The sequence below is a fragment of the Haliotis rubra genome, unplaced genomic scaffold, assembly GCF_003918875.1.
Source record: "Haliotis rubra isolate DU_JTF1 unplaced genomic scaffold, ASM391887v1 Scf104, whole genome shotgun sequence".
In the NCBI taxonomy this organism is placed as follows: domain Eukaryota; kingdom Metazoa; phylum Mollusca; class Gastropoda; order Lepetellida; family Haliotidae; genus Haliotis; species Haliotis rubra.
In genome coordinates this window covers 780,539-805,567 of record NW_025764937.1, presented here as the reverse complement: position 1 = coordinate 805,567, position 25,029 = coordinate 780,539, and the positions used below count along the sequence as shown (strand labels likewise).

The 25,029-nt window shown below is 41.0% G+C and overlaps 1 protein-coding gene across 1 annotated transcript in view; it reads left to right on the top strand.

Annotated features, from left to right (window-relative positions):
• The window catches only part of LOC124274125 (rhodopsin-like), an 86,067-nt gene extending 61,607 nt beyond the window's left edge, over window positions 1-24,460 (top strand). The window contains exon 2 of the mRNA XM_046709447.1: window positions 21,299-24,460. Within this exon, the coding sequence (XP_046565403.1) occupies window positions 21,492-22,616 (1,125 nt within the window). The 5' untranslated portion in view covers window positions 21,299-21,491 and the 3' untranslated portion in view covers window positions 22,617-24,460. The remainder of the gene's footprint in view (window positions 1-21,298) is intronic.
• The last annotated feature ends 569 nt before the right edge of the window (window positions 24,461-25,029 follow it).

The following is a 25,029-nucleotide window of genomic DNA, read 5'->3' as shown; positions in this document are numbered from 1 at the left end:
GTCATGGACAACACTCGTCATGCAGTCATTGGTCCTAGTCACCATAGCCATGGACAACACTCGTCATGCAGTCATTGGTCCTTGTCACCATAGCCATGGACAACACTCGTCATGCAGTCATTGGTCCTGTCACCATAGCCATGGACAACACTGGTCATGCAGTCATTGGTCCGTGTCACCATAGCCATGGACAACACTCATCATGCAGTCATTGGTCCGTGTCACCATAGCCATGGACAACACTCGTCATGCAGTCATTGGTCCGTGTCACCATAGCCATGGACAACACTCATCATGCAGTCATTGGTCCGTGTCACCATAGCCATGGACAACACTCGTCATGCAGTCATTGGTCCTTGTCACCATAGTCATGGACAACACTCATCATGCAGTCATTGGTCCGTGTCACCATAGCCATGGACAACACTCGTCATGCAGTCATTGGTCCGTGTCACCATAGTCATGGACAACACTCGTCATGCAGTCATTGGTCCTAGTCACCATAGTCATGGACAACACTCGTCATGCAGTCATTGGTCCTTGTCACCATAGCCATGGACAACACTCGTCATGCAGTCATTGGTCCTAGTCACCATAGCCATGGACAACACTCGTCATGCAGTCATTGGTCCGTGTCACCATAGCCATGGACAACACTCATCATGCAGTCATTGGTCCGTGTCACCATAGCCATGGACAACACTCGTCATGCAGTCATTGGTCCTTGTCACCATAGCCATGGACAACACTCGTCATGCAGTCATTGGTCCTAGTCACCATAGCCATGGACAACACTCGTCATGCAGTCATTGGTCCTTGTCACCATAGCCATGGACAACACTCGTCATGCAGTCATTGGTCCGTGTCACCATAGCCATGGACAACACTCGTCATGCAGTCATTGGTCCTAGTCACCATAGTCATGGACAACACTCGTCATGCAGTCATTGGTCCTTGTCACCATAGCCATGGACAACACTCATCATGCAGTCATTGGTCCGTGTCACCATAGTCATGGACAACACTCTCATGCAGTCATGCAGTCATTGGTCCTAGTCACTCATCAGCCATGGTCCGTGTCACAATGGACTCGTCATGCAGTCATTGGTCCGTGTCACCATAGTCATGGACAACACTCGTCACAGTCATTGGTCCTAGTCACCATAGCCATGGACAACACTCGTCATGCAGTCATTGGTCCTTGTCACCATAGCCATGGACAACACTCGTCATGCAGTCATTGGTCCTAGTCACCATAGCCATGGACAACACTCGTCATGCAGTCATTGGTCCGTGTCACCATAGCCATGGACAACACTCGTCATGCAGTCATTGGTCCTAGTCACCATAGCCATGGACAACACTCGTCATGCAGTCATTGGTCCGTGTCACCATAGCCATGGACAACACTCGTCTCGTCATGCAGTCATTGGTCCTCGTCATAGTCATTGGTCCAGTAGCCATGGACAACACTCGTCATGCAGTCATTGGTCCGTGTCACCATAGCCATGGACAACACTCGTCATGCAGTCATTGGTCCTAGTCACCATAGCCATGGACAACACTCGTCATGCAGTCATTGGTCCGTGTCACCATAGCCATGGACAACACTCGTCATGCAGTCATTGGTCCGTGTCACCATAGCCATGGACAACACTCGTCATGCAGTCATTGGGTCCATGGACAACACTCGTCATGCAGTCATAGCCATGGACAACACTCGTCATGCAGTCATTGGTCCGTGTCACCATAGCCATGGACAACACTCGTCATGCAGTCATTGGTCCGTGTCACCATAGCCATGGACAACACACTCGTCATGCAGTCATTGGTCCGTGTCACCATCAGCCATGGACAACACTCGTCATGCAGTCATTGGTCCTAGTCACCATAGCCATGGACAACACTCGTCATGCAGTCATTGGTCCTAGTCACCATAGTCATGGACAACACTCGTCATGCAGTCATTGGTCCTAGTCACCATAGCCATGGACAACACTCATCATGCAGTCATTGGTCCGTGTCACCATAGCCATGGACAACACTCGTCATGCAGTCATTGGTCCTTGTCACCATAGCCATGGACAACACTCGTCATGACCACACTCGTCATGCAGTCATTGTCAGTCACCAGTCATGGACAACACTCGTCATGCGTCATGTCCAGTCATTGGTCCTCGTCAGTCACCATCGCCATGGACAACACTCGTCATGCAGTCATTGGTCCTAGTCACCATAGCCATGGACATCACTCGTCATGCAGTCATTGGTCCTTGTCACCATAGTCATGGCCAACACTCGTCATGCAGTCATTGGTCCTAGTCACCATCGTCATGGACACACGCGTCATGCAGTCATTGGTCCTAGTCACCATAGCCATTAGCATCATACGTCATGCAGTCATTGGTCCTAGTCACCATAGCCATTAGCAACACTCGTCATGCAGTCATTGGTCCTAGTCACCATAGCCATGGACAACACTCGTCATGCAGTCATTGGTCCTAGTCACCATAGCCATGGACAACACTCGTCATGCAGTCATTGGTCCTAGTCAACATAGTCATGGACAACACTCGTCATGCAGTCATTGGTCCTAGTCACCATAGCCATTAGACAACACACGTCATGCAGTCATTGGTCCTAGTCACCATAGCCATGGACAACACTCGTCATGCAGTCATTAGTCATACTAACTATGTAGCTGTCAGTCGTCCAGTTTCTTGCAGAGATTCTAAACCGTATATAAATCCAAATATCGTCATTTGAGTTCAAATGTACCTGGCTGGAGCAAGTCCAACGTATGAGCAACATATGTTGTTCAGAACATTTGTTCCTTTCCACTCAGTTGGAAAATGTGGCTTAATGTGTCATACAATAATAGCTCAATTGTTATGTCGCACCACATCTCTTTTCTAGAAAAATAACTCACTATTACCTTAATTTAACAAGCACGCTATAAACGTAATGATCATGACTTTTTAAGCCAAAACTGGCAATATCTACACATCACGACATTGTTGAGTCGATTTACATTACTTACTGGAAACATCGTGAACATTAAAGGTCAAATAACAGGTATTATATTTAAAATGATACAAAATACCTTTGACGCAAATCGTATTCCTGAAAAAATTGTGCTAAACAATCTTCAGGTAATAGGGGACGAACTATAGTTACTGCCGTTCATTATATACAATCGTTTCATGTATCACCTATTTGTTCCTTATGGCCAGAAATATCCTATTTCTTATTTCTCTTTTGCTGCACAGATGTCTTTTTAAAACAGCTATGCAACCATAAAACATGTTTCTATATATACCACAATATATTATAAATGGATAAAAGGTCAAAAGTCGGCCACCATACAGAACTTCTGCAACTTGAAAGAAGTTAACAACACCTGACAAATGGAATCACTTACTTTTCTACGATTAAGAAGGCGGTGAATCTAAATATACTCACCAACATTGAAAACGCACAAGTCTAAAATTGTCCAAATTTTCATCAAGATGGATTTCAGCATGCAGGGATCAAAATGTTTTAGAAACGAATTCCTGTTCGCCGTATGACTCTTAATTCCCAAAACGCATCAACATGCAGCCACGCCATGAAAAAGCGCGGATTTCATTCTGAAATCATTCTGACTGCGACAATAAAAGCAGGTGTATGAGAACCGATTCTCATTGCTTCACTAACGATTGTGAAACGAGTACAGAGATGCCGAGGTTAACACCTCACGAAAAGAACGTGCACTAGGCATGATTCGGATTGGCACCAGGCATGATTCAGGTTGGCACCAGCAGCAGGGATATTGTCACAACTTGGACTTGGCCACTCCGCCATCGTTAGGTTTCATAGACGACGTCAGTAGACAGGCAGCATCAGTGACCCTCAACGACCTTGGCAACAACGTGTCACGACGCCCCGTCAGGATCGCCATATTGACCTTGACCATATCCGTGATCGAATACTGCCGACTGCCAGGATTGCTGCACTAGTTCAAGGGGTCTTCAGCGCTGACATCATGCGATGCCGTCTACACGCTACAGGGCTCCATGCTCGACGTCCTTGCGTTGGACCAATTCTGACTGACAGACACTGTAATGAGCGTATACAATGGGTTAACAGGCATGTTCAGTGACGGTTACAACAATGGCATGGTGTGGTAGTCACTGACGAGTCACGTCTTCATCTACGTAATGCTGACGGCCTCTTACCTGTTTGGCGTAGACGTGGTGAACGTTATGATGGGTGTGGAGTTCAGACAGACCGTTGGGGTGGTGGGAGTGCCATGGTCTGGGGTGGAATAAGTTACAATTACAGGACTGCCTTCATGTCTGCCAAGGGAGAGTTGATGCCCTTTACTACTGTGAGCAGATTCTTCAGAATCACGTCGTAGCATTCTGCAATCACAACCAAAATGTCCATACTTTTCAACAGGACAACGCACGAGCGTACACAACAAGTCTTTTCATGCTGCAACACATCCAGGGAATTCACTGGCCAGTACTATTGCCAGATGTATCCCCCATTGAGCACTTGTGGAATGCCATCCCGCCGAAATTGATCAAAGTCTTTCGCGGCGACAACAGATGCGAAACATCCAGGAACATTGAGGCTACACTATTGCAGTTGTGGAATGCCATCCCCCCGAGCTCTGTTCGGAAGCTTATTGACTCAATGAGGAGGAGTTGCACTGCATGTGCCAATGCAAATGGCGGTCACACGCGATAAGTTAAATGGAACAATTAAATGAATGAGCGTCTTTCTCAGGGGGACGATGATTTTGTTTAAAACTGATAAGGCCAGTGACATGATTTGGAAATGAAGCTGAAATTCTAAAACACCCTATAATATACTAGATTTACATCTACACATGACATGAAGCAAACGTTTAGAAGTCTAATATACGGCCCTGAGTGTGAGCGTATTACATTCGGTCAGCTTGATGGTGCCGCTTTGGAAATATGTATTATCATTTTTAAATTCGAGTATTTTCGTGTTACTTCGAAGGCAATCTTGAATCGCATCTTATTCAAAAGTGCGAAAAATTTCAATTTCTTCTCGTTGCTTTGATCATATTATTGTTATTTAAACTTTCCGGTAACTTCAATTATATTAACCGTTATTTTACTTTTTCAAGTTTAATTGGAAAATTCGAGAACATAATCGCAAATACGAGCAAATGCTTGAAATTTCCAGATTCTGAAAGGTACTTAAAATATCGACGAAATGTAGGAAGTAATAAAATATAACTTAAAATATCGAAAGTTAACTTAAAGAAACTTGAAAAGAAATTTCGAAACATAAATGATTGAAAAATGAAGAAAACCATAATCGAAGCAACTAGCAAACAATTGAAATTTCGAGTTATCGGAATTAACTTGAAGAAGGATAATCGAAAATATAAACTGTCAGAAAATAATGAAAATAAAAGCCAATTAAATATTTGAAATAACGACAAATTCAGATTAAAAAGAAATTTAGGCTACCAAAGTGAAACATGATGCTTTCGTATGAGTCAAGAATTTGGAGGGATTGTGAGGAAATGCATGCTCGACCCTTTCGTCTATGGCGCCGAATTTCGCGGATCACACTGGTGTCCTTTCGTCGTCCAAGACAACATCAATCGTGTGTTAGTCCAGCATGGGTTTCACCATAGTGGTAAACACATAATATATGCATCAATTCGCCTTCCCTTCCACGTGGTGCTGAAAGACGACGTCCAATCGTTAAAACATTTCTTAGTGGTGTTAAAGGAAAATCATTTGTTACGCTTCGCTCCTGGGGAACAACAGGAGAAGAACTAGACCGGACCGTTCGGTGTGATACCTTGGTTGTCGTCGTACCCCAAACGCGTGGATCGAGCTCACAATATTGATCATTGGACGGTCAAGACTCCATTATCTACGGCTGCCGTCGTATTGCGGGAGTATTACTGCGTGCGGCATTAAGCAACAACGAAAGGTGGGACAAAATTGAAAGGTCTTAGAACTTTTTTGTCCAGGCATTTTTTTTTATGATTTACGGAATGCAGTTAACACATCTCACTCAACCTTCCTGCTTGACAGCGGTACAAGAATCTGTGTCGAATCGTATCACTCGCAAAATGAAGAAGTTGCAAGACATAAAGTTAGTCTATATTGTGCTTGCTTACTTCTATAATACCGCTCAAAGAGGTCACTCAACCTTGCTTATCATTTCTCGAAAGATCCAATAATTACGAAAATTATTAGATGTATTTTTTCATTTGAAATTCCCAGGAAGGTGTATTCCTTGATTGTAATGTAACACATTCATATAAGAACACCGATTAACATATTGTTGTTCAGATCTACATGTCGTGTCCTGCGGTGGGGTAGCCTAGTGGTTAAAGCGTTCGCACGTCACGTCGAAGACCCGGGTTCGATTCCCCACATGGTTACAATGTGTGAAGCCCATTTCTGGTGTGCCCCGCCGTGATATTACTGGCATATTGCTACAAACGGCGTAAAACCAAACCCATTCACTCAATCCTGTCCATGCAGCAAGTTTCTGTCCATTTTTTTAATGCATGTTGCATGTATTACTGTCTAGTAGCTTGTCTGAATTACTTTATTAACATTTCTCACTCTCTAATTCTACCATTATGTAAGTGGCAAGCATGTAGAATAAGTGAGGGAGTATTGTTTTAAGCAGTTTTTAGCTCTCAGATAAGGAACTTAGATGACATGTTGCTGTATGTCTTTGATAACTTTGATGACCATTGGACATGTGGATGTAGGTCCTAGATTAACGGAGACTACATGTATCTCCTTTGACAATGGAAACAGTAGGGCATGTATATGAAAGACCATAGGCAATGGAGAATATTGGGCATGTGCCTGCAAGTTCTTAGATAATGGAGGCTTTCAGGCATGTACCTGCAAGTCATAGATAATGGAGACTATTGGCCATGTACCTGCAAGTCCTTAGACAATGGAGATGATGGGGCATGTACATGCTAGTCCGTAGATAATGGTCATTGTGTGGCATGTAATTGTACCCCTTAGATAACACATAGCTTTACCTGAAGCAGTGGAATTTGGTCCTTGCATATTTGGAATCCGTCTACTGGAAAGCAGCTTTCATCCATCCTTTTCAACAAGTAGCTTAAAATTCAAATGTTTTGTAAACATGCTAAGGGTATATTTCTAATGATAATCCATTGTTAATACTTCCTCTGTATCAACTTACCTCGTCGTGTCACCTTCCGCTTGTTTTGAGTTTGAATCTCAGATTTTCACCTGTTATAACCATTGGTATGTTATAAATATAGACATGCTTTTGGCGTTCAACAAATCGGTTCGAATCGAGTATTTAGAAACATTAAGAAAATGATATATCTAAAATGCTGTAAAATTTACATAAGCCCAGATTAATCATTCACTCGTGGAAACAACATCAATATACCTGACATGCAACTTAGCATTCAGTATATCAAATTTCGCAACAATATCTGATTTTAGCTTTTAACAATATCTTTATCGTTGGATTGAGATAATGTAGACTCAGACATGTACACAGGGCCCTGTGTAGAGTGATTGGATAATGCACCAGAAGGTGAGACTGTAGACTCGGACATGTATCTGTAGAGTGATTGGATAATGTAGACTCAGACATGTACCTGTAGAGTGATTGTATAATGTAGACTCAGACATGTACCTGTAGAGTGATTGGATAATGTAGACTCAGACATGTATCTATAGAGTGATTGGATAATGTAGAGTGATTGAGTGATTGATAATGTAGACTCTATAGAGACACTGACATGTACCTGTAGAGACATGATTAGAGTGATAATGTAGACTCAGACATGTACCTGTAGAGTGATTGTATAATGTAGACTCAGACATGTACCTCGGACATGTACCTGTAGAGTGATTGGATAATGTAGACTCGGACATGTATCTGTAGAGTGATTGGATAATGTAGACTCAGACATGTACCTGTAGAGTGATTGTATAATGTAGACTCAGACATGTACCTGTAGAGTGATTGTATAATGTAGACTCAGACATGTACCTGTAGAGTGATTGGATAATGTAGACTCAGACATGTACCTGTAGAGTGATTGGATAATGTAGACTCAGACATGTACCTGTAGAGTGATTGGATAATGTAGACTCGGACATGTACCTGTAGAGTGATTGGATAATGTAGAGACATGTCTGTAGAGACATGTACCAGTAGAGTGATTGGATAATGTAGACTCAGACATGTACAGGACATGTACCAGTAGAGTGATTGGATAATGTAGACTCAGACATGTACCAGTAGAGTGATTGGATAATGTAGACTCAGACATGTACCTGTAGAGTGATTGTATAATGTAGACTCGGACATGTACCTGTAGAGTGATTGGATAATGTAGACTCAGACATGTACCAGTAGAGTGATTGGATAATGTAGAGACATGATTGTGATATAATGTAGACTCAGACATGTACCTGTAGAGTGATTGTATAATGTAGACTCAGACATGTACCTGTAGAGTGATTGTATAATGTAGACTCAGACATGTATCTGTAGAGTGATTGGAGTATAAACGCTTCGATAGTTGCCTTAAACACATAAACAACGGTTTTTCTTAAAGCGAACTATGCTTTCATCTTGTTCTCTTTGCACATGCCCATCCCTAACTGCCCATCCCAAACAAGAGTCTGTGTTCATGTTTTATCATTGGCTCAACGATGCTGATAATTGAATCTTGGATGTCACTGATGTGTATGTCTTGCTTTGATGCTCGTCCTGCTGGTTATAAATATGTCAACATGTGACTAAAATAAGATAAGATAAACTGTATTGTCCCGCAAGGGAAATTTGTTCTGCATTCAAAGAGCCAATACAAGCATATAACAACAAATAATTTAAAGTATATGTACACAATGCCAAGCTAATCAGAATATAATGTTGAATTATAACATAATCAAAGTTCATGATATAATAATCACTCGTGCCTCATCGTAGATTTCACTATTACAAGTTTGAAGGAAGATTTAGAAGTTTTATGCTGTATGGGACAAATGATTTGGAAGTTCTATTAGTTTTGTAATGCATGATTTTGAAACGGCGGCCAGAAGGCAGAAGTTCATAACATTCATTTAAAAAGTGTGATGGATCCAATTGAATGGTCAGAGCTTTCTTCTTAACTTTTGACTCAGACTGAAAAGGTAGAGGTTCGAAATTGAAGCTGCAAATTTTTCTTGATATGTTTACAATTTTGTCAAGTTTGTTTTTCTGTGTAAGAGGAAGATTGCCATACCAGGCATGAAAGCAGAAAGTTAAAATACTATTAATGAATGTTTGGTAGAATAATTTTAAAATATTAGTGTCTACATTAAATGATCGCAATTTTCGCAGAAACCCAGAAATAGTATTTTAGGTAACAGCACTGCCATCTTAAAGTTAAACTGGGTGAACCCATGGTCGAGACGGGTGAGTGCGAACGCTTGACTTGTCATCAGTTATACTCAATAGTTGACATACAGTGAAATCCAATTAATCCAGGGGTTAAACACTCACCTGAACACTTTTCCAACCTTGTTTTTTTCACAGTATATACACAGACAAAAATAAAAATTATAATTTCAAATTGATCAAGGGTTGTTTACTGAAGAGTGAACTCCATATCTTACTGAAATTATTTTGCATAACATGTTTTTCTATATATATATATTCACTCTGTGCACTGACTCAGCATTCACCTGATGAATGAGCACAAATTAGCTCTGAAACGTCGTACAAAGAATAAAAAAGAAGTTGTTATCTACAAAACGTATAATGCATTCAAACATATCTTACTGTTGATCACACCACGAAGACTTAACTCGTTCAAGGCACAACAAGCCGCTACATAACCGAGACGTGCCTACATATGCATGTTCTGGGTTCGAATCCTGTATTTACCATACCTATGACCCTTGTTGGTGTAGCAATCGTTATCCGTCCTCGCGCGTTTAAGCAAATGGCGGTTGATTTGTATCGCACTTGTTGTCCCTACAATTCGGCTGACAATTCGATTAAAGCCTACGGTTGAACATGGCCAACATGAAAACCTGAGCAACTGACGGCTCTAGACAATTTTGTATCATGTTCTGTGTATTCTGTTAAAATGCGACATTTATCGGTAATAAGACTGAAGTGAATATTAAAGCATGTAAAACATGTATTTTTAGAGGAAGACTACAGCAAGCGTGTGTATTTCGTTCAGATGGTATATTAGCTGACTCATTGTTTAGGTTAACACTACTATGCGACTCTGAAATTCGTTTTCCCAATGATCATTTTACGACAATATGTGTCGCCCTATTAATGACGTAGATTGGGGGTTGGGAGCGTGTTAGTTCTTGTGGGCGTTACTACGCCACAGTGTCTAAAGTTCTTCGACTTATAATATTCGGTTTTCTACTTGTTACAGAAAAAATGTGTAATTATAATTGTAATTGTAACTGAAAAAAAGAAATAGTGAACGCTTATAACTATATTTTCACTTCATATATGTCTAAAAACATTTTGGTACAACCTATATTTCATGTTTTGCTTCATACACTTACCAAATTGAACCATATATTTTCACTATATGTGACAAAATGATCTTAATGGCGATTACATACATTCAGAAATATTGAAGCTGCAGACCCGTAAAGGTCCGGGTTAGAATATTGATCTTCAGTAACCCATGCGTGTTGTAAGAGACCACTGCCGGGATCGGGTGGTCAGGCCCCGCTGACCTGGTTGACACATGTCATTGGTTGATCACTGGATTGTCTGGTCCAGGCTCGATTATTTACAGACCGCCGCCATATAGCTGGAATATTGCTGAGTGCGGTGAGACCGCCTCCGTGGTGTAGTGACTAGAGCGTCCGCCCGGAGAGCGGAAGGTCGCAGGTTCGATCCCCGACCGCGTCATACCAAAAGACGTTAAAATATGGTACTTGTTGGTCCCTGCCTGGCGCTCGGCATTAATGGGTACAACAAGGACTGGTTGGCTCGGAGTCAGTATAATGTGTCTGAGTGGGGTATTCATGCTTAACTTCAGCATGGTATATCAGTGGGCTAGCACTATAAAACCAGCTTCAGTCTAGGCTAGTAGAAGCAGCCATACATACATGCACGTCGTCATTCAAATATTCTTAAGTACGACGTTAAACCCCATTTCATCCCATCATCTCTTTGCGTTTGGGACATATGATATCTGGTAACGATATATGTGCCGTTACGATGGACTGGAGTCTGTACACATATATAAATATGATCTTTTAGGTGGACTTTCCCATGGACTTTTCCACGCCTCTTCTTGGAGGGTGGGTGAACAAGTTCACATGGACGTCATAGGATTCACGATCCATCAGTGAACCTAAACAAAGCGCTGACCCATGAAGATCCGGGTTAGAATTGATCTTCAGTAACCCATGCTTGTCGTAAAAGGCGACTAACGGGATCGGGTGGTCAGGCTCGCTGACTTGGTTGACACATGTCATGGTATCCCAATTGCGTAGATTGATGCTCATGCTGTTGATCACTGGATTGTGTGGTCCAGACTCGATTATGTACAGACCGCCGTTGGAATATTGCTGAGTCCGGCGTCAAACTAAACTGACTCGCTCACTCACTCACACTTAGTACTTTAGGCTGGCAGCATTTAAGTCAAGGCAATTGTTCGATGTGACGGGCCACTTACATCACCGTCAAGATACAAATGCAGGACAGCAAGCAGCCACCAAGCCTGACAACACGTAGTGTTTTATACTTCGTAAGTATAACGTCGAAAACGTGATATGGACTGGATTATAGTATCCATATTTATGGCAAGACCTCCCCGTTTCCAAATATCCTCTGGCCGCTATTATACCTCCCAGATTCTATTTAGTGTCTCTAAATCTCGGAACTGTGGAACATCCGCAGTGAGAAGGAAATGATGATATATCGGTACTGGAATATTTTTATGCATGCACACACAAGGATTTCCCATGGGCCTGATTTTCTACCTTATGTTTGGCATATATGTACGCCCTCGTTGCCAAAAGAAATGACTAACGACCCCCGGGAAATGTAGCACATTACAGACAAAATATTTATGAAGAATGTGATGTAAGAGACCGTAGCAAGGGATCAACACACAGAACTACATTCTCCAAATAATTCATCAATGCCAACTAAGAGCTAGGAGGTAGATGGCCCTACGATCATGTTCTGCTAAAGACTCAAAATGATATCTGCGATAGTGTGAGTGAGTGAAAAATGTTTTACGCCGCATGAGCAATTTTGTAGCTATTCGTGGCGAGAAATACGTATATTACAATATATGAAGGATACAAATAAGAGTGATCGTGTAATTCACTAAAAATCTAAGGCAAAGATCACACTCAAAGATATAACCTAACTAGTGAGATAAAATTCTATATTTTGTCATATAATTGGATTTCTTTGAACTAAGCTGAAATTAAATCTTAAAAACTGTTGTAAACTGTTCTGCTAAGGTATGAACATTACCATAAAACCGTGCATCTGCGATTGATATGTTTGCTTTAAAAGTGAGTGAGTGAGTCGGATTTTTCGCCGCTTTTAGCAATATTCCAGCAATATCACGGCGGGATATCTGCGACAGAAGAGTTTGGTTTAGAATAGGTCTAACGGTATTCTAGTAATACCTAGATATGTCAACTGATTTAGGGAAGATAACTCGGCGTGGTGCAGGTTTAGTTACAATTCTGGTTCAGCCCAAGAATCACCTGGTAATTGGAATCCACTCTCTTTGGCTCCGGTTGTATCCAAGGGACACCGTCACGCCGAAGACCCGATTTCGATCCCTCACATGGGTACAGTGCGCGGACACCATTTCAGCTGTCTCTCGGTGTATTGTTTATTTCTAAAAGTTCCGTAAAACTAGACTCACTCACAGATGCTTAGTGCCCAGCAAAATATGCTCCGTTTAAAATCGCGTTGAACACTATCACAGTAGTACCAAGATATGTCAACTGATTTAGTTAATATAACTCGACGTGGTGCAGGTTTAGTTACAGTTCTGGTTCAGCCCAAGAATCACCTGGTAATTGGAATCCACTCTCTTTGGCTCCGGGTGTATCCAAGGAACACCGTTACGGGGAAGACTCATTTCTGGTGTCCCTCGGGGTATTGAATATTGCCAAAAGCGGGGTAAAACTAAACTCACTCACAGACTCTTGAGGAACGCACCTGTGAGCAAAAGGTTTTGACAGAAAACTCAATTTGTTCATAATCAATAATTGCAGGATCCCCAATATACAACAATATACAATGAAAGCAATAAATAATAAGTAATAAACATGTTTAGCCATCCTCAAATGTACTGTCGGTCGATTGTGTTCCTTTGTAATGGTTGTTTTTCATTAAGTATTTAACGAATAACGACAAGGAAAGCAAGCTATCAATTAATATGCTGCAATTATCTCGCACTACAGATAGGCCACAGTCACTATATCATACAGATACAGGTATGTACTGTTGTACACCTTCCGGGTTAACTTTCACAGCATTAGATGTTGTCTGTATTGCTTGTAGTTTTCATGATCATATATCAGTTACAGTGGGGTACGTAAGTCCCAAAACTTTCAAAGTCAATTCAAACTTACCATGCTTTTTAAACGTAGTAGTCTTGTTATTTTAATTTTGGCTAACATTTCATGAAGGGATGGTGTAAATCCAACTAGGGTCCATGCAGGTAGCAAGGTACTGTAAGTCTCCATGGTCCCTAGTATGGTGATCTACCTTCAGTTGTTGGCGATCTATAGCCTGTTTTCATATTGTATTGTCCAAATAGTGGTATCAGTTTTAACTTTCCACACTAGTTTTAGTTGTAATTGTGATATTCTAGTTGTTTTACTATCCTTCGTCGACAGGTTTGTATAATATACATATTTTCCATTTCAATGTCACATATGTTCTCGTCACGATATGGCTGAAATATTGCCGATGTGACGTTAAATAATATCTCACTCACTCACTCAGTTCCAGTGGAAAATCGTGTGCATAGGAAGAGGAGATTATCATGCCAATCTCCCTGGACGAAACTGCTTATAAATCCTGAAAAATATAGACTTGAAAATGATCTCATTTTGATAAAGGTCTCATACCTCATAACTGATGAGAAATTGTAAAGGAACATTGTACGGTTTGTTAGGTGACATAGGTAATTTAGCCGAAGATGCAAATAAAGAGGTGAAAGAATTCTGTTATCCCGAGACATGGTACTGGATACTCGATGTATTATTTTCTTTATGCTCGCTGTACACGAGAACATGAAGCACTTCAAATTATTCTCTTATATTAAAGTGAACATATGAAATTAAATACCTGTGGACATACAGAAATGGTCATGTCTTGGCCTTTATAACCAACTTATGGACCTCAGAATAAGAATTACATTGTACCTTTGTACCGATTAAGAGGGGATATTGTACACCGTCTGAATATATTCACTTCAGACGTTTCAAAAGCGAGAGGCTAAGAACCGAAAGAGTAAGGAGGGAGATCAATTTGAGATGCATCGTGATCCGAACGTATCTGCAAGGAGCCGTGGGGCATACGGTACTTACAAAATGGAATTATTTATTTTCTAAATTAAAAGAAATCCGCTACAAAATATCTTTACTAACCTGTCTTCTAGCTGATCAATACCTTTGATGCATCATTCCTATCAACTGCAGATTCCTTAGCTACACAGTCTTGGATTACTCTTTGTGGAGGAAGGCTGCCTTCATTAAATAATGGCCAGAGCGTCTGTCTAGGAGCGGAAGGTCGGTTGTTTGAACTGATGGCCATGTCATACCAAATGACATTAAAATATGGTACTTTTTGACCATGCCTCGAAGTACAGCACAGACTGATCGCAATATCTGCTGAATAACCTTGTCGGCTGTTTCCGCACATTTTGCAGGAGACAGTATTTACGAAACGCCAGTCAGTGTTTAACGCACATCCTAACGCGGAGATAACCCTTCTGATATCCTCTGTAGAGTGTATTATAATGTGAAGGGTCAAGGGGCCATAATTGTTCCTAATCTGATCAGAAACTCGCAGATTTGTCATTAACACTGTTATACTCTATGCAGTTACTTAATACTGGGAGAGATCAGATCAGAGTTTAATAGATTTGGGTAAAATTATGAACTGACTACTGTTACAACCTCCAATCCCTCAAACCTATTTTGGACGAACGTCACCACATCAGAAACACAACAGCGCGAATAACTTGCTTGCGTGTTGCTAAAATCCTCACTCAATATTACAGCTGCTTGATGGCCCTCTCTATATAAATGAGTCTGGACCAGACAGTCCAGTGACTGACATCATGAGCACATGATCGGCCCATTTGGGAAATGATGGCATGTATCAACCAAGTCAGCGAATCTGACCACCCGATCCCGTTAGTGGCCTAGTGACAAGCATGGGTGGCTGAAGATAACTTGTAACCCAGCTCTACACGGCTAGAGCGAATAGTGTCTCTCTCAGGGAAGTATTAGCATATCACATTTTTTTTCCCCTAAAAAGCAAACAACCAGTTTTGGACTATTATTCACTTACTGTATTATTCACAGATTAAAATAGATGCAGTAGAGATTGTTCGGGTACTCCCTGGTACAGTCAGGCTTGTTAGGCTTATCCCAAAGTTAGGGCTCTTGCCCCCTTCCCAGACAGCAAATCCTAGGAAGCGATCGATGCCTAATCGAACCCGCCTTGAGTTTTCCGGAGGACATATATCCCTGAGTACCCTAAAATGAAACTGTGAGAATAAATTCTTCCACTTTTATATGCAAAAAAGTACAAAGGATTTAGTGGAAAACGGAAAATCAGAGGACTTAAAGAATCTCCCTGAAATATGAATGGGTTCCAATCTCCAAAGAAAAGAAACTTAGCAGAAATATATTGGAAGTCTAGCTCTGTTTTTGCAAGTTGAAATTGCTCCTTGTTTCCAACATGTGCTTGAATGGATCGATGATATGTTTCTAATTGCGAAAAAGACAGACGGTAAAAAGACTTACTTTAGGTGGTGTCTGCGTTACACTAGAAAACCAACTATGCATTAATGAAATTGGGGTAGTGTAAGTAATCTTGCCGTATTAATAGACGAATCTCCAGAAAATAAGTTGCGAAAAATGTCTGTTAGATATTAAATCACATGAAGAGACAAACTTCAACGATGTTTAAATGTGATTAAAATGATTAAATGATTAATGATTAATGTTTTATACGTTAACATTGCAATGCTATTGGAAAGGAGCTGCATATAATAAACGATTTGCGAAAGATTGAGAAATGTTTATTCTATAAAGGTTGGTTTGTTGTTTAACGCCGCACTCAGCAATATACCAGCTATATGGCGGATATTCTAAATTGAAATATCGATAATTTTATGAGTATTCGTAAATTCATTAAACAGTCGCCAATCAACTGTTAAATGTTGTAAAATTCCTTATGGTTGTTTTTGGGTGTGTTGAAAAGCCCCCGACCCAAACACTTAACTCTGTATTATTTGTTATCATTTGTACTGTGGACAATGAGGCCTTGTCTTGTATACAAGAAACATCGTGCACCTAGGAAGGTCAATATATTCCAGTAACCTCAAAATGCGTACATGAGGTACAGATACTTAAACCTTAGTGTAGCCTGGCAAACGCATTAAGAGGTTACGGTTTTCAAGGATAATGTTTTCAAGAAGTCATCTTTGCAAACGCAGCATCGCTCCTTTCTGGCTCGTTCTGTGCATTTAAAAAAACATGTCATTGGAGCAAAATATGATGACACAAGCTCTGTATGACATTCAACATCTAAATATTGAATAATCGGACGAAACCTTTCAGAAACAGTCAAATCCCTTTCTTGGTGAGTGAGTGAGTGAGTGAGTTAAAATTTATCGTCACATCGGCAATATTTCAGCCATATCGTGACGAGAACAATTAATTTTATACATAGTAATAAATGCTACATTGTAAAAACCTGTCAACGAAGGACAGTAAAATAACTAGATTATCACAGATTCGAATTTAAAACTAGCAATTAAATCTAAAACAGTGTAACTATAGATGACAATACACGGTAAAAACAGGCTATATATTGCCAACAACTGAAGGTAGATCACCATACTAGGGACCATGGGGACCTACAGTACATTTGCTTCCTGCATGGACCCTAGCTGGATTTACACCATCCCTTCAGCCGTTAGCGGTGTAGACACATTTAGCCATATATTAAAAACACACATATTCTACGATTAAAAAGGTTGGATTGATTTAAATTGACTTTGAATGTTTTGGGACTCCTTTCTTTGTGAGAAGTAGTGTTTAGCCATTGGAGGAAAATCAAAGTAGAACAAACCCTGTATTCACGAAGGAATTAAAACAGTGAAGAAATATTTTTTAGTACATAATGGAGCAGATTTACCGGTTTATCAACCATCAGACCCCGGTCCCGCATCTGAGTTTGACATTTTAATTACTTCTTCCAGGGACTCAGACGTAAAGAAAAGCACAAACAGAGATAATATTTTATCCATGTACATTTTCATTCATTTGTAATCCTGTACTCAACCTTTAATTTGTTAAGGTTGCCGCTCCTGGTTATAATCCATAACTGCTCTCAAAAACTTTGGAATTCATGGTGGGTCTTGTCCATATATTTAACTTTCCCTTCAGGGCATCAAATACTTTGGTTTAGATTTTATCCTTAAAATTTGATTTAGATTATTCTCCAAATCGATTTTTGATGTTTTAAAATTGATTGCCCCAGGGAACGTAATTTAAAGTAAAGTCCTATCCATGATATATCTTTCCTTGTTTCAGTTAGTTCAGTTTGGAACTGGTTTTACTTTTGTGGATTTTCTATTATATAACCATTTTAGTTTGGCGTCTTTATGCAGCTCCTCCAGTGTTCGAGGACCAGCAGTAAATATCAAGCAAAAAAAAATGTCTTGTAACCTTTCAAAGTGACTCTGTGAGAATTATTTGTTTAAGTTTTCAGTTGGCCTTCCTTTTTCCCAATCCGTTAATCACAGATTTGATAATACAATGACATGAAAACATTAGAGATGCCATTGACAGACAAGGGCTAAGATTCGGGAGAAAACCTAAAATCTTCGAGGCAAGCATCAGGGATTTCATTTTGTCAGCCCACGGGAGCATCGACAGTTAGCTCACACATGGACATGGTTGTGTTCTGGTACTGTTTTAATAGTTTGCCATCCGCTCGTGGAGTGTCTGGCTATTCTCTTGATTTAGCACACTGAAGACGTGTACAGTTCAGTTGGTGTTACCAGGATATTCTTGGACGGGTTGAGTGTCTCCCTCTGGCGCTAGCCTGGTCTCCAGTAGGTTGTTTGTGAAGTTGCCTGGGCAGCTGAGATGAAAGAAACATTTTCTTGCCTTCCTGAAACCAAGTTAAGAACGAGTTTCGGGGATTTAAGGCATTGGGCCCTAAGCTGTGTGATGTAATTTTGTTTCTTGGGAATATATGATCCCTACCAAGGCCTACCATCGAATGACGAACATCAGTCACTCACTCACTCACTCATTCACTCACTCACCCTACTTGAAGTGTAGTCGCGAATCAAGCGTGTATTAGCCACGGGCCGATGTTGTCTGAAGTTGGAACCTCTTGAAGTCGAGAGCCTTTACACAAGCTAAATGTCATTTCGCTTGGGCTTTGAACAGAATATCATGAAGGGTCAAGAAAATCTATATCTCGAATTCAAGTGAGCTTCGGTGGATCAATATTTACTGTGAATAAAAAGTTAAGCGCAACCCAGTATATATCTTTCAGAATAAAACAACTATCATAATTGGTTGAATACTTTTAGTTTAAAACAAAACCATTATGGAAATTATCTTTTACTTTGAACAGGATGTATGCGCTTTTGGAAAACATGCATTTTGTTTTCCTCAAAAAGGTTACCTTCTTTTGAAAAGTGAAAATCAGAAATGACTCCCTCTATGGTCACATGATTGTCATTTTTGACAAGTGAAACCTAAGTTTAAAAGTGTTCTATAAGCAGAATAGAAATAGTTATTTTGCTTTAAAAAGCAGTGCCATCATATCTTTAACAATATTTCCTTTAATTGTAAATACAAATGATCATGATATCTCTAAATCAGTTACCAGATGAACCTTCTCTATATATTGATTGATCTTCCCAATTATTTTAGTCTAACATTTTCACAGCTTCACATCTTAGTTTTGAAATAGGCTGGCGCTTTATATTCTCGGTATACATTTCACCAAACTCACGGACTGGAAATACAACAACGATGATTGAATGGAAATTGACCATTTTAGATCCATACACTCTTAGTTCCACGGCGTTTTCAAAGGGAGTGCGGGACTGTAAGACGGCGCCTCAGGAACTACGGAAGTTCCAAGGGTCTTACAGCGCGAACGACACATTGCCCAGCTGGGTGACACACTCGGTTAACTGCTTACAAGCTCATATTGAGTGTGAGAATAATTTTAGGCCAATTGAAATATGTCTGCAAAATTATTTTCTTGCTAATAATAGTGGTCTGCAGATATAAACATGATGCATGTCCGAATATGACTCGTACGGGTCTGTAACAGCCATTTGCGACCATCTGTTGATCAATTCAATTAACCAAGATCCAAAACAACACCTTGATTTATTTACGAATTTGTTCATTGGTGCAAGTAATTCGGTAAGGTCGAATGTCTTTGGCCTACTCACCTATGTTTTGTAAACACCACGCCAAATGACGTACTTCCACAGCTCTCACGATCGCCATCCTCGATTTTGTAGGAGGGCCCTCTTGGCACTCGAGAGTACGCACGCGAGAGATGCTCGGGCCGTTCGATTAGGAAATTCATCGCTCGTACGAAACACTTTGTGCAAAAGGAACGCACCCTAGTGTATTGTGTCCTGCGAAAATTTTTACGAGGTGTACGGTTCGTACACCAGGGCAAATCCGCCTAGATGGTTTCGTATGCTTTGGCTATTGACCAATCAGAATTCGATAAATTTATGTTGGTAATAAATGCTGATACACGGATGGGACGGAATCCGCCGTGGGGAGGAATAAGGGCGCCAGACTATCAAATGTTCCGCACATACATTAAGTTTATTTTAATAGAAAACTTGCCTAACACTGTTTTAACGGTCTCTGGATGTATATTCTAGATTTGACTGTGACACTGTATCATCTGTGCGTGACTCTGACATTGTATCCTCTGTGTGTGACTGTGACACTGTATCCTGTGTTTGCCTGTGGCACTGTATCCTCTCTGTGTGACTGTGACACTGTATCCTCTCTGTGCGACTGTGACACTGTATCCTCTGTGTGTGACTGTGACACTGTATCCTCTGTGTGTGACTGTGACACTGTATCCTCTGTGTGTAACTGACACTGTATCCCCTGTGTGTGATTGTGACACTGAATCCTCTGTATGTGACTGTGACACTGTATCCTCTGTGTGTGACTGTGACACTGTATCATGTGTGTGACTGTGACACTGTATCCTCTGTGTGTGACTGACACTGTATCCTCTGTGTGTGACTGTGACACTGTGTCCTCTGTGTGTGACTGACACTGTATCCCCTGTGTGTGACTGTGACAGTATCCTCTCTGTGTGACTGTGACAATGTATCCTGTGTGTGACTGTGACACTGTATCCTCTGTGTGTGACTGACACTGTATCCCCTGTGTGACTGTGACACTGTATCATGTCTGTGACTGTGACACTGTATCCCCTGTGTGTGACTGGTCATATGTTATGGGATAGTGTAACAGTGCATCCTTTTGACACTGTGAAACTGTATCTTGTGAGTGCCAGAGCGTAAATCCAATGTGTCCAACGATCACTTATCTCATCGGGCATTCCTCACAAATTCACGTAAGAAGCTTTCGAGCAGAGATAACATTTGCGTTTGTGATTTATCGTGAATATCACTTATCGTAAATACTAACAGATATGTAACACATTAAGAGAACTGAACAACAAATGTCTTGTCAATCCTGAAAGTGTTTCATTAATATTTGATTGAGATCGAGTATGAGATCGATCGACAGTTGACACTGGACGCCAGCGAGTAGGAATTAAAGTGATCGCTTGCTTAAAATCACAAAAGTAATGTCTTCACGAGCGTAAATGGAAACACCCCAAGTGTATACTAGTTGAAAAATGATGAGGGAAATTGAGTTAGAGACACTTATGAAAACCTCCAGCCCCTAGGCAAGTTTATCGCGGATCTGCGACTAGGATAACAAGCTTGTTTTCATCTCTGCTTTGTGTTTTTCAGTTGGCTGCTGCCGGCGTGTTCAGACGCCAATAAAAGCATTGATGCAGTGTTGATGCAGCTTACAACAAAGATGCAATCGATTAACCAGGGACCAATGTGCACGGAGGCTGTTCTTGAAGTAGTATAAGTTGCAAACTCGCCAGGATATTCTACCAACCGTCCTCTCCAGGGAGAGACTCGAGATGTATGAATTATGATACTGAATGGAACCAGTTTGCCAATGGATGAGTTTACCATGTACCCGGAGGTGGAGACAAACGTCACTGCTACGGTTGTGAACGATAACCACACGACAAGCTCCTACTCTGACCCACGTTTAATGTATGCAGAATATGACGAGTGGGTTGAACTGGCAACAGTATCGTACTACATAGACCAGCGTTATTTGTGGTTCATTGTCGCTTTTGGGTTCCCTGGCAACATCGCCACCATCTTCACCATCCTTCGTGTCGGCCATGTGGGGACGCCATCCTTCTACGTGTTACTGCTAGCCGTCGTCGACAACCTTGCCATCGTGGTGAAACTTCTGTATCACCAACTGGCAATGTACAATGTTCCCATTGGAGTATCCGGATGCAAGTCGCTGAAGTTTCTTGGAAGTTTCCTTGTGGCGTTCGCGAATTGGGTGCTCATCACCCTTGCTGTGGAACGGTTCATAGCCATACATTTTCCTTTCTCTCAGACATCTACCCGGAAGTTTAAGATGAAGAAAGCCGTCCTTGTTGTGTCCGTGGAGGCAGGGATCTTGTTCTGGGTGTTTGCCCCTGTGTTGTGGACCCACTCCTACATCTATGACTCCTACCTGAACGTCATGCGGTGCGGTGAACCGGAGGAGTACCGATACTTCGTGGAGGAGATATGGCACTGGATCGACTCCGTCGTATACGCCGTCATCCCGTGTATCTCCCTCTTCACGCTCAACGTCCTCATCATCCGCGACACTACACATTCCCTGAAAGCACGCACACTTCTCACCAACAGCGTAAACTCCAGAAGAGGCAGTAACTTCAACGTCCAGATCACAGCGATGTTGTTGACGGCGTCAATAGTCTTTGTGGTGCTGACGTTGCCGGTGTGTGTCTACTACGTCGTGAACGTCTACTGGGACGTCTCCCCATACAGCGTCCAACAGGGATGGAAGAGCATCTTCAGGGACGTCGCCTACCTTCTCTGTGATCTCAGCCATGCCGTCAACTTTTATCTATATTTCCTAAGTGCCCGGAAATTCAGACGCAATTTCCTCAAGGTTCTGACCTGCTCACGTCGTGGAAACCCGAGTACTAACAGTGCAGCAATGTGTCCCAGTAACTATCTATAGCTCCGTCTGCTGGTCAAAAATGTTCGTATTATATATTCTGCCATTCTGAGCTGGTATCTGGACCGTATGATTATATCAACTATAACTTTGCGTGCGGACTTTTCTGGAGTCAAGATTTTACGCTTAGGTTAACAGTGGGATAATATTGCAAGTGAAGCAATTTATTGCGGGAAAATTGGGACATTTCTTTGGAGCAGTTTCCTTGTGGGTAATTGTAGTTGAGCCTATACTCTGTCTGCAAAGCTGCTTGAGCTGAATCATGCCTACAGGCGTAATGGAGTGCCATTCAAGGAATTTGCTGTGCCATCTTATCAATTCGAAGGATTATTATGATTGTGATTTTGATCAGGATCATCACGAGACAAAGTTATCAATATGATCGATTTTGATTGCAGCCTAACGTCTCAACTTGAAGTATCACCAAGAAGGAGTTTTGTACGTACAATGTGACGTTAATTGCAATGGTCACAACTAAGAGCAGCTAGATATTTCTACTTTACATGGACTCATGCATGCACAGAGGAAGAATGTGAAAGGCTGTCAGTTGTCAACCATTTAAACCTGCCGGGGTGAGATTTATAATTGAGACAGATTATAATTATCAGTCGGCACTTGAAACCTCAGACGTTTTCTCTGAACAGCGAGACAATTTTGGGAGCCAGCATAATGCTGTTTTTCCAAACATCCAGTGAAACAATATTTTGATTAAACCCAAGGAATCAAATTATTTTTCTAGGAGTTGAAGGAAGATGATATGATTGTCCTCATCTCCGTTCCCCGAGAGTGGTGAATGGTCATCTACTAAGTCAGGAAATATGTGAATATGAGACATACTATGCATCCGATGTGTTAGCTATGTATTAAACATTAACCCCTCTCAACAGAGCATTCCTGTGACGAGCACTGACAAGACGTCTGTGATATACCATTGATTAAGGGACCGTGCAATCAATTTTCTCGCTAATGATATTTCTTGACAGTTCTTTTCTGTCACTGCTTTAAGTCAATGAGTTAAAATTTATAGTCAAATAGACAATATTTCAGCCATATCGTGACTAAATCAAGATATATGTCTTTCCTTTGGTTTGCCTTTCTAAGCGTGGTCAGCACATTTCTTATATACTCTTAACTCGAAAGGAATATCTATACAGCTGACAGGTAATTATTATAATATATTTGACACAGCACCCAACTAAATGGGAATATTCAAGGCTATGCGAACACAACAGATGTCATGATTGGGTAATACATTTACGTAATATGTTTCACTCAAACACCACTCACCATCTTTTGAGTTATTGCGCAAAAACGCTATGACGTTTTCGTAATTGATTTTTGGTCCTTCTCCACAGAAATGTCAAATCCAAGATGTTTATGATTACAATTATTTAGTTGTACCGAAAATTACTCAAAAGTCTGATACAAATACATTCCATCTGCCACCTCCACGCAATGACATTGTCATATACATACCTTCATCACGGTCAGAAGATCCACATTAACTCCAGTCCCCATGTAACAATATTAAACATTAACTATGCCTGAGAATCTCAGGTAACTACACGTGTGTGCTTGATTGGCATTGTTTAGAAGATGCTATTTGTGTGAGTGAGTTAAGTTTTAAAGTCACTTTGGCAATATTTAAGCCATATCGTGACTAAATCAAACTATAGATTAATAATAATTGAAGGTAAATGCAAAAAATCTGTCAACGAAGATTATCACAGATATTAAATTAAAAATATTAATTTAATCTAAAGTATTTTAACTATACAAGCCAAGGCAATATAAAAACTAGATTGCCAACAACTGAAGGCAGGTAATCATACTAGGGACCACGCGGCGTACAGTATATTTGCTTCCTGCATGGACCCTAACTGGATTTATACCATTCCTTCAGCTGATAGCAATTGTTCGTAATGTTAGCCATTTACCTTAAAAGTACATATATTCTATGATTACAAACGGCGGTAGATATGAATATTCTGTGATTGAAGCGGATTACATCACTGCTATAAGACAAAGGATATATAAATTGTCGGTCTCGAGGCTCATGTATTCATATCATGATATCGTAAGATTTGAATGATATTCACTTGATAAGGCTTGACAGTCTATTTTCGTTTTGTATTCAAGTCATTCAAGACCTCTTGACAGTGACCACTTGTTCCTCTACAGCATTTGTAATGGCGGAATGGAAAAATAACAGTAATCATTTAACGTGGCAGGGCACTGAAACGAAGGCCACATTTTTGGAGAGTATTGTGAGTGAATATTGCCTAACGCAGCATCAGCGTATATGCCGCTGTTGCGGGGAGGCAGCACTATAACCTGGTGGGTGGCTTACGTCCAGGGGCCCCAGATGGGTGCAATGTGTGAAGCCCATTTCTGGTGTCCCCTGCCGTGATATTGT